Here is a 16,225-nt window from a genome sequence, read left to right on the forward strand (position 1 = left end):
AACGGCATTTATATGCAAGAGCAAACTAGTCCCCCTTTTAGGAAGTTTGTATAGGCCATACTTCTTCAGTCTTAAGAGTCACTTGCATGGTAAGACTTTATTTCCCACTCTTTCTTGTTGCTGGCAGTCGGACCAGGAAGAAGATGCAGAGCTCAAGGCACAGGTAGAAAACTAAAAATAAAACAATAGTAAAACCTAGTGTGTGATAAGTCATTGTTCCTCTATGGTGTTCAAATCTTCCAGCATGCTCCATAGCTGGTTACCATGTTGTTGGTGCAGTGTAGAGGATGACATTTGTTCCCGTGACTACCACGTCCCTTACCTTTCCCTTTCTTCTCCACTTTTTCAGAATAGTCTGATTAAGCGAATAAAGGGTGAAAATGTGTATGTCAAACATAGTAATCTTATGTTAGAGGTTGGTATTGGTATATACCAGTGCATGTTTGTGTGTGTTGATTTCTTTTTGTGGTATACCTGGGGGCTCATATCATGATGCATGAACTGTGTGCTCTCACCTATGAATAAGTGGGGATGACTTCTCACTTTACTCTGATTTTCTTCCTCTTTCTTTTCCTGTGTGTGTATTTATTTTAATTCTGTCTGTTACATGTGAATTTACATGTGAATTACACACTTTACAGTTTATCTTTAAAACTCTTGATTTTTATGCTTGCGTGAACTAGATTTTTTTTTCCTCTTTCTTCCTTGGAAATATCACATTTTCACCAGAGTGTTTGTTGTAGTGTCATGAGCCGTGATCAGTAATGAAATTGACATTACTTTAAAAAAAAAAAAAAAAGAGCTCAAAAGGGAAAATAAGTATAAAACACTGACTGTTGGATTCTTTATGTTCTGAATATAGGAACTAGATAAAACTCAAGACGACCTGATGAAACATCAAACCAATATTAGTGAGCTGAAAAGAACCTTTTTAGAAACCTCCACAGACACTGCCATCATGAACGAATGGGAAAAGAGGCTTTCTACCTCCCCAGTGCGACTAGCAGCCAGGCAGGAGGATGCGCCCATGATTGAACCGCTTGTACCTGAAGAGGTCAGTATTCAGGCTGTGGGTTGCAATTGTCTTCTGTTCACTAGCCTCACTTCTCTATAGGGGCTGCAACTGGGGAAAGGAATTGGCAAGCTTCTGGGTAGAGAATCTCACTACTTGTCAATGTGTAACCTGAGCTGACATGCTCAGTGCGCTAAAGAAAAACTGCAAAGTAAAATGATTAGGTGGCTAAGGAGTGAGTCAGTCACATCAAATGGTGCTTGGAGTGAACATGCCACAGGGACCTGTAGTGTCCATTGGCTTATTCTAACCATAAACCTAGATTTCACAGCTGGGAGAAATTGATATATACTATCTTAATGAACTGATACTTTTCTGCACGTGCTTCTGCTACATTAAGAAATGCCCTAAAAAACACTAAATGTTTCTTATCAATTGCAAGATGAGGCCTACGAGGTCGGCTAATGTTTTACTAAATAGTGATCTGAAGTTGATAGCATTTCAGGACATATTTTATTCTGGGAATACTATATCAGACTTTTATTGGTATAATTAGTATTTTTATTTATAACTGATTTTTTATACATATAACCGATTATTTTAACTGATTTATAACCAATTTTATTTGATTTTCAATAGGGGAAAATGAGGTCAGAGTATCTTTTTAAATAAAAAGCTTTCATATAGGAAAGTTCTTTGTAAATTACTGTCAGAGTAATTTACAGGATTTAGCTGGATTGAATACTTCGAGGTTCCCATTGTTTGGGACCCACAAATGGCAATGGTGTTAATCTCTTCTTGAACCTTAGACATCATCTTGCATTATCTGTCTTTCGAAAGAAGCAGTATTTTAAAACTGCATGTTTCTAGCATCGTATTGATTAATTTCTTATCAAGACTGCTTTATTGTGAGATATTTGTCCAGGAAGCAGAAACAAAAGAAAATTAAAACTTAGGCCTTTATGAGAAAAAAATTCTTTAAACAGTAGTATACATGAAATGCTTAGATCCTTGTAGTGAAGAGAAGAAAGTAATTACACTTATTTTGGTTATTTTCTAAACTTCCTTTGAAAGCTATTTATCGAAAGTGACCACAATCATTATGTTCTTGACAATTCCAATCTCAGCTAAAAAGTGACAAAGTTATATATCCATTCAAATTACTTAGAAAAAAGTGTCCTTTTATGCAGAATAAATGAAAAGTACTATTACCAAAGTACTCTCGTACCATTAAATACCAATTTCATTCAGATGGAGCTGTAAGAGTCAAAAATTTCACATTCAGATTGATTTAAATATTGTAGTCCCTGTATTAAGAGTACCACTTGTTAGTTATGATCATAAAAAATGTCATTGTAATTGGTCAAGTTTGGCTTACCCTATGTCAACTATCTCTGTTGGAAATAAAGATCATTTTGGTTCTGAAGATGGCAGATACTAGACTAAGTTACAAAAACACGAAATAAATAGCCACCAAAAATTATACAAACCAAAAAAGCCAGTCCTCTCTTCCCAGTCTGTTAATAAGGGAAATGATAGGTGGTAGCCACTTTGAATAGAAGTTTAGGTGGTAGCTTAGAGAAGTTAAAGTTTGGTACTGATAAACAGGGACTTTAGAAGTCTACTCTATTAGACTTGTTAAAAAAAGTATTTTTTATTTATTAAATCCTCCGATTCTTAGAGAATGACAGTGATGAACCCAAAGAACATTAATAGCTTAAAAAGGTGATACTTTGAACATACTGTACTTTCCTCGGATGTTACTGCCTTTTTTGTGTGTAGTGCAGAGAAATTGCAGTACACACAAGAAAGGGGTTTTTTGTTGTTGTTGTACTTGTTGTTTTTGTTTTTTAATGGTAAAGGATGGAAACATGTCCTCTACAGAAGAGTAAAGCAGTTTGGTTATTTAGACTGGAGAAGACCAATAACTGGCTTAGTAACTGCTTTCAAGTGTCTGCTAAGTTGTTATGCCGAGGCCGTACCTCAGTGCTCCACTACCATCGCAAAAAGAGGAAGTTGTAGAAAGAACTTGACTAGATGTAAAGAACTTCTTAAAAACAAGGCTAATTAATTAACCCTGGTTGTCAAAGATGTAGCTCTGAAAAGCTTCAAGCCCTAGAGAAAGAGAAGGCCCTTTGGAGTGGTCAGTGCTCTGCTCACTTCCCTCGACATTAGGGCAGGGGAGAGTGACCTAGGGGACTCTTTGGACCATTGCCCAGGACTCTTGATGACACCCAAATTTATAGACCATTTGAGGGCCCTGGAGAAAGTCCCACGAACAACCCAGAAAATTCTTGTGCTCTAAATTCTTGCCAATTTGTCTGTTTTTTTTATTTGTTTTATGAAACGCACAGAAGAGAGTTTTATCGTCCCAGCTAGGCATATACAAATCATATTTGTTTACAAACATAACCAAAAGGTTTTTATTTTGGAGGGGAGGTATTTTTGTGAGTAAATTCTTAATCTGATATCATCCTCTTATTTATCATGTTCCACTTTAAGTAAACAGTAATTGACTGGTTTAGAAAGAAGTCCAATTATTTTTAAAAGGAAATATGTAATTTAATTTTTAAAAGTGACGTCCCAAATAAAGTAATACTGTTTGTATCAGAGGGTGAAGAAACTTCGATTCAGTGGCCCCAAGTCTAGTTGGATTTTTTGGATGACATATAAATTTTTTTGGTGACATATTGATTTCAAGTATATAATCAATCTACTATATACTTGAAACTAATAATAAAATAAAAATTTTAAAAGTTGTGGGAAAAAAAATCTAATGCCCTCTGATTTTTATTGTGACCATGTTTTTTCTATGGTGATTGACTCCTAAGTAAATCTATTTCTATCAAAAGCTACTGATTTATGAACAATTAGAAGAAAATTAGGAATTATAAATGTAAATAATGAGCTAGTAATGGTGATGATACTCTAAGAATATTATGTATATTTACTATAAAATGGGAATTTTATTGCAAATGGTTTCAAGTTTCAATTATTTGAGATAATAGCAGACAAACAGCAAGGATGACCCCAAACAATAAATAATATCAAATCCTCATTAACTTTTGAAAATAAACTCACATACAGGGGCCAGCAGACATAGGAAGGGTAGATGTATAGTATGTGAAGGATTGCAGGTACATCTTCTGTGCAGAAATATTTCCCATCACAGCCTTTTGTGATGTACCTGGGCCCAGTCCACATTAGAGGTATGTTCCCTTGTGGTTACTTGAATAGTAAGTTTCCAAAACCCAACCAAAATGCAGTTCCCGTTGGCACTTGTGCAGTGCCAGTATTGTTGTTTTTGTTAACATACCTAGTTTTATAGGCATATAAGCTTAGCACAGTCAATCCTCCTTATTCATGGATTTCATATTTGCAGATTTACCTACTTGCTAAAATTATTGTAGCTCTAAAATCAGTATTAACAGTACTTTCAGTCATTCACAGACAGGCGCGGAGTTGTGAAAACTTCAAGTGGCTCATTGTCCACATTCCCAGCTGAGGATGAACAGTGTTCTGCTCTCTTATTTCAGCTCTCATACTGTAAACAGGTGTCCTTTTCACAGCCTATTCAGTGCCACATTTTTGCTTTTTTGTGTTTTTTGTTGGTGATTTTTCTATTTAAAATGGCCCCAAGGCATACTACTGATGTGCCGCTAAGCAGGAGAAGGCTGTGATGTGCTGTGTGGGAAACCAGGTGTGTTAGTTAAAGTGTCATTCAGGAATAAGTTAGAGTGCTGTTGGTTGTGAGTTCAATGTAAGTGGAGCAATAATATATGTTAAATAAAAGCTTTTTTAGCAGAAACATAAGACAAAGTTATATATTGACCAGTTGATGAAAATATTATGACCAGAGGCTCACGGGAACCTAACCCTGTATTCCCCTAGAGGACAGTGGTTCAGTATTCACTAATTCGTTGTTCACAGTGACTTTATGAATATAACTACCATAAATAACTAGAATCGATTCTATTTTTGCATTTGTCTGCTTTCTGGTCCAGCTCTACTTTTGCTATTCAGGTCTTAGATGGTCTTCAAATTGGACAAAATAATACATTCATGAAAGATCATCTTTTTATGGATAGGGAGAATTATCTCCATTCTCTGAATCTGACTTCTGTGATTTTCTGTCCTGGCCTTGGGGTGCAACTCTAAGTGCATATTAAAATTATCTATGAGAAATTTTTAAAATACTGATGTCTGGGTTCTACATCAGAATCTGATTTAAGTAGTCTGCGTCGTACCCCAAGCATCACTATTATTTAAAAATCTCTTCGCATAATTCTAATGCACAACCCAGTTTGAGAACCCTTAGCCCAAGCAGAAATGAGTGGCACCGCTATATGGAAACCCTTAATTCCCCAAAGAGTAAGTACACCTCTGAATTTTGAAAGCCAGCGTAGGACCTTGTTTCCCAATTATGATATAGAGGTGAATGTTTAAGTTAGTAAACAAAATGGTTGGGATATACATCTGACTCTGTTCTAACCCATTATATAAGTAAATGTTTCAATTATCAACTTTTCTTTATCAGTACCTCTTCCCTTCTCTTTAGCTGAACTAACTGGATTGGATTGACCATATATATAATTTAATTCTAAAATCGATCCCATTAGTTGCTCTTTACCATTACTGGACATACCCAGTTCTGAATGCAGACAATATTGACATGTTTAGTTACAGACACAGACCTTTGTGAAATTAAGTGATGTCAGGTGACAGGATGTGCTGAAAACCACCGTTTTCCTGCTGTTATTGTTCTTTTAAGCTTTCATCTTAGGAAAAAGTGATTATAATCAAAAAGCCTAGCAGTGGTATTCTGAAAAGTACCTATAATTTTGACCCTTCTTTCTTGTTTCTTACTCCTGTTTGAAAAAGAGGCTGTGATTGAAAGTAAAACAAAAATTCACATTTAATGATTCTACGTGGTAGATTTTGTCTCTTCCAATACCTTTCTCCAAATTGGGGCAGAACAGGGATTTTTTTTTTTCTTTTGAAAATGTCTTAATTTGTTCATATGTCTTAAAGGACATATGAAAATGACGCTATCAAAATCTGTCAGTAGGTTCCTCAGAAGAATATTCCAGATGCTCCTTTATAACCTCTTGTAGGCAAAGAATTAAATGTGGTACTGACAAATTTATAGACACACAGGAATTTTAAATAGATCTCATAAAGTTATATTGTTAACAACTATAGAATTTATTTTAAAAGCTCCATTCTTCTAGAAACTTTGAACCTTCCGTTAATATTTTTTAGCTTCCTCTTCCACAGTATCCTTTCCATCTGTGGGTCTGTACACTGTGCATGGAGACAGGCTCACTCAAATTATGCCAGTTTAATACCAACGAGAAAAAAGTATATAGAAGGAAAAAAACTAATTCTAACATATTTACCTTAATGTTTCTTAATTTTGTATGTTAAAGATAAGCATGATTTGAAATACTTAGTTTTTCACTAAGATATTTTGAAACTGACTTTTTAAAATTATTCATGTTATAAAAGTTCATATAAAGCTATAACCTTGAGTATATTTTATGTTTATTTGTGGAGCAATAAAGACTTAGTCTAGGCATAACTGAGTTTATTCAATTTAGTAGCTAATGCAGTGATCCGTGTGTATTTCTTTCTTTATTAAGCAACACTTAAATGGAGAATACAACCAAGTATTTGTCAGAAATAGAAATGAGGATTTATTCCTACCTTAATTTAAAAAAAAAAATCTTAGCATTTTCATTTAATATTCACTTTTATGGTGCTGCAAAAGACTGACATAGACACTGTTCAATATTAAGACACTATACTGCTCTTTCATATTCTGTGTTTGTAGAAATTAAAAATGTTTGAGTCATACAAACCCAAGTTTCAGAAAATCATGTTACTTTTTGGAAATAGCCATTCAACTTTGAGGTGGTTTCAGACCATTTTTCAAATTAATAAACAATAATTTACTTCTTCAGAAAAAAAAAATGAATGACTATTATATGTATAGCACAGTGAAAGAACTCTCATCCTAACTTGCCTTTTTGGAAACTGTCTACTTCCTCTTCTCCAACCCAACCCCCTTTATTCAAACAGACCAAAGAAGAAAGAGAGATTTCTGAAAAAGTTATATTTTTGCAGCAAGGAAGCTCTCCATTCCTTGAGTCTCAGGTAAAAAAGAAACATAAAAGAATTTTCCAAGAGAGAATTGCTCTTCAGATTTCAGTTTCATTAAAATATCTTTAGTTTTTGTTTTCCTTTTAAAATTAACCTTGTTTAAAACTAAGGTAGGTATATCATTTTTGCTTAGATTCTGGGGATGGGAAAAAGGAATTTTCTTACTATTGTAGTTATCAGTTGGCCATCATTTCTTTATGGCTTTTGCTCCTCGGTGGTTATATCTATGTGTGGTCATCGAAGCATTATGATTATACTTTCTAATAATAATGTTTGGACTTTTTACTGTCTGTTTTACCCATAGAGTGATGCTAATTTAGATGATACTAATTTGGATTTTGAAAGTTCTGAACTTGTATTGGTTTTCCCACTAGCCAAGTGCGATAAAGAAAATGCGCGAAGGAGACTCTGCAGGCTCTGTGGTTACCTCTCAACAAATCATTTTCCAGAAAACTGCCCCATCAACCCTAGAGGTCATTTTTCAATTCATTTCATTTAATCCAGCACCAACACGTAGATGAATCTACAATCTTTTTTCTTAAGGCACACATATTTCTAGATTCAAGTGTTCAGATAATGATAAAAATGAAAGTAGAAAACATATCAGTTTAAAATGTAAACCAAGGCGCTCATCTGGTTTGACTTCTCTTTTCTCTGTAACCTATTAGACTGGTCAACTACCGGTGACATCCTATTAGGCTTCCCAAATGCAAAAGTTTCCTATCATTTCTTCTGTTCTATTGGAACTAACACCAAGGAAAGTGGCAAAGAAAGTACTGAGATGATGAACTTTGATTGTAAATAAAGTTGGAACACTTTATCAACCACTATAGCCCGTTTGTAAGAGGCTCCAACAATGTCCCAACAGTGAGAAATATTTCATTACAATGTCTTCAATGCAGACACACTCAATATTTATTGGCTAATAAGTGCAATAGTGGATTTGATCTCCTATATAAGGAAGTATAATTTACGAACATGGAAAACAGTGTTCATAGAAATTTGTGGAATGCTGGCAAGTCCTTTGTGAGAATAACAGATATGAACTGTTAAAAGTAATGCATTTAATGTGGAAAACTATATTTTTGTGTCAACACAAGTAAAACGAAATAAGTTGTACAGATGCTTCAATAATGTTATTTAATCTTGAAATACGAAATAATCAGACATTTAGCGTGAGATCAAATATATTTCTTGCAAAATTTACCAGCAAAGTATGTTTCTATTTAAAGAAATCTGAAATTGCAGCTCTACTTGCAGGCCATATTCCAAATTGAAAGTTTGAGTTTATGAATTTCAGATGAGAAGAGATTGCAGCCATAATTATTAGATAATAACACTAGCCTGTGCCATCACATCACAGACCTCAATGTAGCTCTCGCCCTGATTTTCTTAAAGGATTCTTATTTTAGAAATGAAATACCATCAGAATTTCTAATTTAGCTTTTATATTTCAAATATAGGGCACAGAGGATTGGGTTATTGTAGACAAAATACCTACTGAGGTAGTTGATGGTGATTCGAGAAAGATTGTGACTTACAAAGTGGTGACTGTGAGCAGTAAAGCTGGTGACATCCCCGCCGACGTGTTAAGATTTAGTGCCATGGAAATGCAGGGCTTTGATGACTTGGCCCAAGAAATGCAATTGAAAGAAGAAAGCAAACAGAAAATATACACCTTAGGAAAATCCTATGATACTGTGTCCGGAAAAATCGTTACTATGACTGGAAAAGCCAAAGAGGGGGAGAAGGGAGTGCAACCCTCCACCCTTGAAGCGCTTCAGAAAATGGAGTCTGTGAAGATCATCCCTGTCATGACAGAGTATGAGGTCCTGGAGGCCGTCGCTGATGAGAAATCCAAGAGAGGACCCGAAGTCCATACTCCAAAGCGGAGATTGTCAGAGTCCCTGGCTCCCATCAAGGAAGCCGAGTCCCGGCGCCAGAGTCCTGAAGAGGAAGACCTCAAGAAGGCGCAGATACTGGGGAAGGACGCGGCTCTGCACACAGGCCTGGAGAGCGTGCGGTTCAGCAAAACCGAGCAAGCCCCGGAGGGTGAGGCCTTAAAAGTGGGGCTCTTTGGGCCCAGAAGGAAGAGTCTGTCTGAGTGGAGGTACTCCCAGGAACCTGCCTTCACCATCGCTACTGCTCATTACCTTTCCGAGTCGCCCGCGTCTCGAGTCGTGGTAACCAGTGCCTTTCATTTGGGCCGCCGTTTCAGATTCCAGCATGGCGTTTTGAGGCAGCGCCCTTCCACCCTGAACCTTTCCGTTTCTCTCGCTGTTTGGCTTTATGTTCAGAGCAGCCAACCCGAGCTTTTTAATTTTTTTCATGGTTAAATTAATACCGCAATCCGGCGAGCATTGAAACACTTTGTTTTATTTCCAGCTCCCCCGTTCCCAAGATGTGATAGTGCGGCTGTGGCTTGCAATGAAGGGAAAAAATGATCCGCTTAAACGAGCACTGCCCTAATCCTAATTAACTCTCTCCGCTTTTACCAAACCAGAGCTCATGGTCACCTCAATTTGCTATTTTATTTCTCATTCTTTTCAGTTTACAAAGTCTGTATAGTAGATTCCTTTATCCTTCCTCCCTCTCTCCTCTGCCTACAATTTTGTCTAACCAGCTGTGAATGTGTATGCGCCTGCGTATGTACTGTTTCTGTGCTTGACTCTCCATTTCTTTGTTCACTCAGACTAAGCAGCCTTCTGGTGAAAAGCTTATGGATGGCTCTGAAATCTTCAGTTTATTAGAGTCTGCGAAAAAACCAACAGAATTCATAGGAGGGGTTACTTCTTCTTCTCAAAGCTGGGTTCAGGTGGCCTTTCGATTCCATCCTTGATGTTCCTGACTCTGCCTATTTGCTTTTATTTATAGCTTGATGCCTTGTGTGCGTCTGTGCGCGTGCGCGCGCTTTGCCTTAAATACCTCAAAGGTGCCTTCAGTTCTTTTTCTTTGTGTCTGCTTGGCATATCTGTCATATATGCCTTTAGTTCCATTATAAGAACATACTTCAGATATTCAAAAGGCAATCTGAGAAATTTTAATAGCATTTAATTTTTTAAAGTATCTCATGTCACCTATTAGGTCTAAGAAAGCAGCCAAAGCCAATATGAATGTGCTTTTGTTTTGTTTTGTTTTTAATTGCATTTTATACTGCATTCTGGTTTTTGTCGGGGGCGGGGGTTGTTCATTTGTTTTTTTGCGGATATCTCATAGCAGCAGAGAGAAAACATCAAAGATTCTGGTGGGAAGAATGAAAGCTAATTTATGTTTTCTGTAAGTGTTTCTGGTTATATGCCCATGGCACTGGCTTTAGGCATCCTGGTGAGTGACATCTTTTGTGAGGTTTTATTGGGTTTTTTTTTTCTGTTTTTTGACCTTTGGTTTATGGAAATTCACACTGACTCCACAATCTTTTCCCACACAGAAAACAGAAACCAAGACTGGGTCCAGCGTAACAGACACCGAAACAACCCAACACTCCCAGCCACTTAGCACTGAGAAGGTTGTGCAGGAAACTGTGTTGGTGGAAGAAAGACATGTGATGAGTGTGCATGCAAGTGGGGATGCTTCTTACATTGCTGGAGACGATGTGGATGCTGCAGCACAGGCAGCATCTGCTGATGCTTCTAGCGTTAAAGGGAAGGAGGGCTCTGCTCTGACGGACGGGTCTAAAGAGGAAAAAGGAGAGGTGGCCGATAAAGCTGTACTCGAACAGGAAGAAATGGCCACTGCTTCTCATGAGCCAGAGGAGGAGCAAAGTGTAGCAATCCACGTTTCTGAAACTTTGGAACAAAAACCTCATTTTGAGGTAACTAAGTAGTTAATATTACTTTTAGCACTACATTAAGCAGATATATGAGTTCTTAAAATTTAGTTAAATATAAAGATAGAGCTAAGTTTAATTTTCTACTTTTTCCAAGTGCAGTTTGTTTTCCTCTTATTTCCATCTTGCATGGCAATTCTGGGTCTCCATGCTGGTTTCCATCTTTTGGGTCACATGCAAACATATATGATGATTCTTAATAATGTATAGCTCCAGGAAGTGGTTTCTACTCTCATTGTAATTATTGTAATTGGCAGTAAACCTGGGCAATGCATGTCCGGCCAAGATATTAGGAAATTTGATAAATTTATTTCTGATCAGTGTACTTATCCAGAAGAACCAAAAACCATGCTTGTACAGGTACCAAATGCCAGAACTTTATTCTTTATCCTCTTTTATTGAGATTCTTGAAGTATTTGGGATTGGGAAAGGTTCATTTCTTATTACTTGTTTCTTCTTTGTAAGAAGTTATTAAATAAATGATTTTTAACCTGTTAAGATTCGTTTATGAGATAGAGAAGGGGAGATGTAAAAATAGTTTATTTCCTTCAAAAAGTTTTCCTTTGCCTGGAACATTCCATTTAAAAACACTGTGGAATTCTGGGAGGCCGCTGGACATGTATCTGTTGTGTGCCTCACTCCCCAACTTACCCCTCACAGACTATGTAAGCATTTATTTCATACTAACCTGTGCTGTTATATATACACCAAGTGGGGAGGAAATAAAGCAAAACTGTGTTTGTGCAAACTCTAATAGCCGCTCTACCTACTTCCCACCGGTACAGTCATCTACTGTGAAGACAGAAACCATCAGTTTTGGCAGTGTTTCGCCAGGAGGAGTAAAACTAGAAATTTCTACCAAGGAATTGCCAGTCGTTCACACAGAAACCAAAACCATAACGTATGAATCATCACAGGTAAGATCATCGCAAAGACCAGAGCCCTGGCACTTTGTTTTACCCCGTTAGTGGCTTAGCGCATTTAACTATAACTACGTGATTTTTAATTTGTGAGACTCAGAGGATCCAGCAGCCAGACTGTCTCTGTCAAGAGTGATGCAATAATTATAATTTTATTTCTGACTGTGTAGTAGCAAATAGTTTAAGCCAGTCTTCATATATCTCAAAAGGTAGAAAAAGGCTCAAAAACCTATTTCCCTAGCGATAGATATAGGAAAAATATTAGCTCCATCAGCCACTGCTGACATTTCTCAAGTCCCAGTGTTATTAGTGATGGTTAACTCTGGCTATGTTTGATTCAGTCTTATGGCAGTAGCTCCCAGATGCTGACTGAATAGCACGGTGATTATGGGAAATAACTAAATCATTATAATGAACTAAACTAACATAGCAAACATCTGAAGAGATGATGTAAATATTTGAGTGAGGTGTCTATTCCTTTGCTTGCTTAGGTTGATCCTGGTGCTGATTTGGAGCCAGGCGTGCTAATGAGTGCACAGACAATCACATCTGAGACCACCAGTACCACGACCACCACCCACATCACCAAAGTAAGTGGAACGAGAACTGATAAAAAGTAAGGCCTTCTTCCAGGTTGGGCTGCATAACAAATAGTTATGTGACTATCAGGATGACAGGATAGCTGCATCAGAGCTTTCACAACTACTATATTTATGATGCATTTATCCTCATGCGCTAGTTTCTGCTTAGGAATATACATTCTGATACCCTTTGCTTAACACTTAACTGTAATGCTTGACATGTATGTTCCAGAAATATTGGCTAGCCAAATCCAAAGGTCTCTATTCTAGCCTCGCCTCTGAAATAAGCGATTTAAAATAACCCACAGAATTCTGTTTCAATTCTTAAAGAATGAATGATATTGTAATAACTATGTATGGTATCAGATGGATACTAGACTTATTGGGGCAATAAGTTCATAAATTATGTAAATGTCTAATCACTGTCTTATACAACTGAAACTAATATAATATTGTATGTCAACTGTAATTGAAAAATTAGAGGAAAAAAAGAACGATGTTACTGAAAACCGTCAGCATTTTCTCTCATTTTCCCCATTGAACAATGATTGTTCCTCCAACTGGGCAAACTCATAATGCTTGCGTGTTCCTTCAGACTGTGAAAGGAGGCATTTCAGAGACGAGAATTGAGAAGCGAATAGTAATCACGGGTGATGCGGACATTGACCATGACCAGGTAGGGTGTGCGAGACGGTGCATACTCTGCCAGAGAGGCAAACTCTCGTTGGCCCTACTTTTCCCAGTGCTGTCTTTCTAGTCCAGCATGTAATCTAAACAGTTTTCTGAATTAACTTTTCAGTATACAATGTACAATTTCTTTTTCAATCGTTGTACCTCATTTGTAAATTGTGAATCTAGATCTAGCTCATAAGTCTCCACCTTGCTACTGATCATGCATGTTCCACCTCCTTTTTGTCTTTGCCCTTCTGTGATTTCCTGGGGATAGGCGCTGGCTCAGGCAATTAAAGAGGCCAAAGAGCAGCACCCTGACATGTCAGTGACCAAAGTAGTGGTCCATAAAGAGACAGAGATCACACCGGAAGATGGAGAGGATTGATCCCAGGTAAGAGGTGATGCTGATTCTCCAGGCTTGGCCTCGGCTGGCATGTGGCATGGGATGCTTTCCTCTCATACTTCACCTGACTCCACCCTTTCCTTTTTTCTCTCACCGGAATTTGCAGGGCTGGTTACCAAGAGGATGAAGAATTGGTTGGGGAGGTACTGGTTTGTTTCAGATTTGGAGATTACATCCTGTGGACTTTTGCATACACTGCCAGTTAGAGGATAAAGGAAAAGCAGAGGCTTTGCTTGCATGGTGTCACAGGCATTCCCTTTTAATCCATGCCCTGCACTCTTTTCATTGACCAAATTCGAAAGGTCGAATTTGATTCTATTTGTCATGTGGCCTAATCAAACGAAGGCAGTTTCATTCTGAAAGGTGCAATTTGTGTATTCCACATACCAGGGCAATAAAATTTTCTCCTTTTGATGGCAACATTCCATTATAAGCTTTCTCATCAACTGTATTTGGTTATAGCTTGTTTATGCTTATGTTTTGCTTTTTATTTTTTAATTGAAACCTGTGCACTCCCTTTCATTTTGGATGTCTTATATTTTCCGTATTCTTTGGGTCAGTTTTTTTCCTAGTGTAGTGTTGTGTCTCAGGAGGAGGCAAAATTGCAGTCTCGTGGCCCCACTTTCCTTCAGGAAGCGCATGCCTTTCCAGCTGCTGTTTGGGCAACATCATGAACAGACAGCATCTTCTCTGTTTGTACAGACTTGTCACGCATACTAACCTGCCATGCAAGAACTCATGGCCTGAACATCCCCAAGGGGCTTTGAATGCTAAATGCAACCAATGAGCTATTTGCACACTTGTCTGTCTGTGTGATGTCTCTTAACACTTTACATGTATGAATGAAAGAAATTAGTTCTCTAACATTGGTTTAAGAAACCAGTCACCATATTCAAATTAATAAGGTAATTTAGAAGATGGCAAAATTTATTTTCTCCAGTGAGCTTCAGCCACTTGAGTGATGTTGTAGTTATTTAAGACAAAACATACCAGTGACTTAAAGTGGTATATTACAGTATCTTGTCAAAAAGTGCAGTGAATAACCTGCAAGATACTTTTTTGGTGACCTTGATCTGAGGAAAACTCAGATGTTTTTAAATGAGTAACTGATCAAATCTCTTTTCTACAGGAATAACTTAGCCTGCACAGGAATACAGTCATGCAAACCATTTGGAAAACCAGAGCCTATATGGAGTTCCCTCTTCTAACCCAACTGACTTGTATCTGCCAGTGGAAATTTTCAAACCAGAAGAACTGACCTTGACCAATAGTAAAGACACTGGCAGAGAGATCTTCCCATAATAAAGCAATCCGAATCAGCATCACTAAACTGATATTGCATGAAGCAACGATAAAATTACAAAAGAGCAGCATTTTTAATTTTCACAAAGTGTCTAAGTTTTCAGCTATACCTGCACGTTCATAACCAACAATATAAACCGTAATTTCATGTAACACATAAACACTCCATGCCTTTCATAGTTTATTAATTATTAAAGTCTAAAAAAAAAAAAAAATCCGAAAAACCCCTGCAATTTCTTAGGTGACAGATCTTTTGTTTACAGATAAATGAAGATTACCCTAAAATGCTAGAAGCTGTCTAGGTCCAGTGTGTCAGGTTTATCCCAGATTAGATGTGCCAATAACCGAGTTTATTCAGTAAACAACTTGAATCTTGTACTTGTTTCATCTGGTTTTATTACTCCTCATCTATAAACAGTAATGACTCTCTGATCCTCTGGAAATATTTAATGCTTACAATCCTGCTTTGTGTATCTAATTTAATTCATTATAAGGTAGCACTGATCTTAGCATATTAATGTGATTTCTTCCTTGTTGTCCGCTTTGGTCCGCGTTCAATCTGGAAAGCTTCCCAAAGTTCCCTAACAGGTCCTAAATATGTAAATTGTCATTATTTTGGGAAGGAAATCTGTATTTTTGTTAGTTTACAATATTATGAGATTTCACTCCAGAAAAAAACTGTTGAGTATCTATTGTTTTCTTCTTTGTTTCTTCTTCCTTATATTTTGAAATTGATTTTTCTTATTTTACTTGAAAGTATTTTATTTCCAAATCTGGTCCATATTTACAACCTAGTTCAGAGCCAAGCCTTAAACTGTACAGAATTTCCAATGTAATTAAACGATTTAGTGTTTAGTTATAAATAGCCTTCAAAAAAGATATATTCTTCACTACACTGTCTACTGCATCACACAGCCCATGGTGAATGAATGTTTCTGCATAGCAAAATAAAAATGGTAAATGCATTTAAAACTAATTCTCTGTGTAATAATTTCAGTATTTTATATGTTTATCCCAGAGGTAACATTTGCTTTATATCAAAAGCCTTATTCATCTGTATTGTAGAGATAACCTGCCTTCTTACAGACCAGAAAGTATATATATGGTATACAGTGTGTGGACTCTTTAAGGCATCGGAGATGGGGAACAAATTACATATATATAAATGTTTGGTTGCCTACAGAGGCCTTAAAAAGTAACAAATGGTTATCACAGCATCTAATTTTCAAAGTTTTGATTTTTTATAAGAATAGAGTGTTTCTGGGTACTTTTAATCTACCAAATCTCTCACACACATCAGCTCCAGAACTGAGCAGATTTCCTGGTGCATATGCTATGAAGACCCAT

At 37.0% G+C, this 16,225-nt stretch overlaps 1 protein-coding gene across 1 annotated transcript in view; it reads left to right on the forward strand.

Moving 5' to 3' along the window:
- EPB41L3 (erythrocyte membrane protein band 4.1 like 3) overlaps positions 1-15,854 on the forward strand; it is a 96,572-nt gene extending 80,718 nt beyond the window's left edge. Inside the window, exons 14-20 of the mRNA XM_023534187.1 lie at positions 863-1,054; positions 10,602-10,985; positions 11,786-11,917; positions 12,412-12,510; positions 13,097-13,177; positions 13,448-13,564; positions 14,706-15,854. Coding sequence (XP_023389955.1) covers positions 863-1,054; positions 10,602-10,985; positions 11,786-11,917; positions 12,412-12,510; positions 13,097-13,177; positions 13,448-13,558 — 999 coding nt within the window. The 3' untranslated portion in view covers positions 13,559-13,564; positions 14,706-15,854. The remainder of the gene's footprint in view (positions 1-862; positions 1,055-10,601; positions 10,986-11,785; positions 11,918-12,411; positions 12,511-13,096; positions 13,178-13,447; positions 13,565-14,705) is intronic.
- The last annotated feature ends 371 nt before the right edge of the window (positions 15,855-16,225 follow it).

Source organism: Pteropus vampyrus, unplaced genomic scaffold, assembly GCF_000151845.1.
Source record: "Pteropus vampyrus isolate Shadow unplaced genomic scaffold, Pvam_2.0 Scaffold122, whole genome shotgun sequence".
In the NCBI taxonomy this organism is placed as follows: Eukaryota; Metazoa; Chordata; class Mammalia; order Chiroptera; family Pteropodidae; genus Pteropus; species Pteropus vampyrus.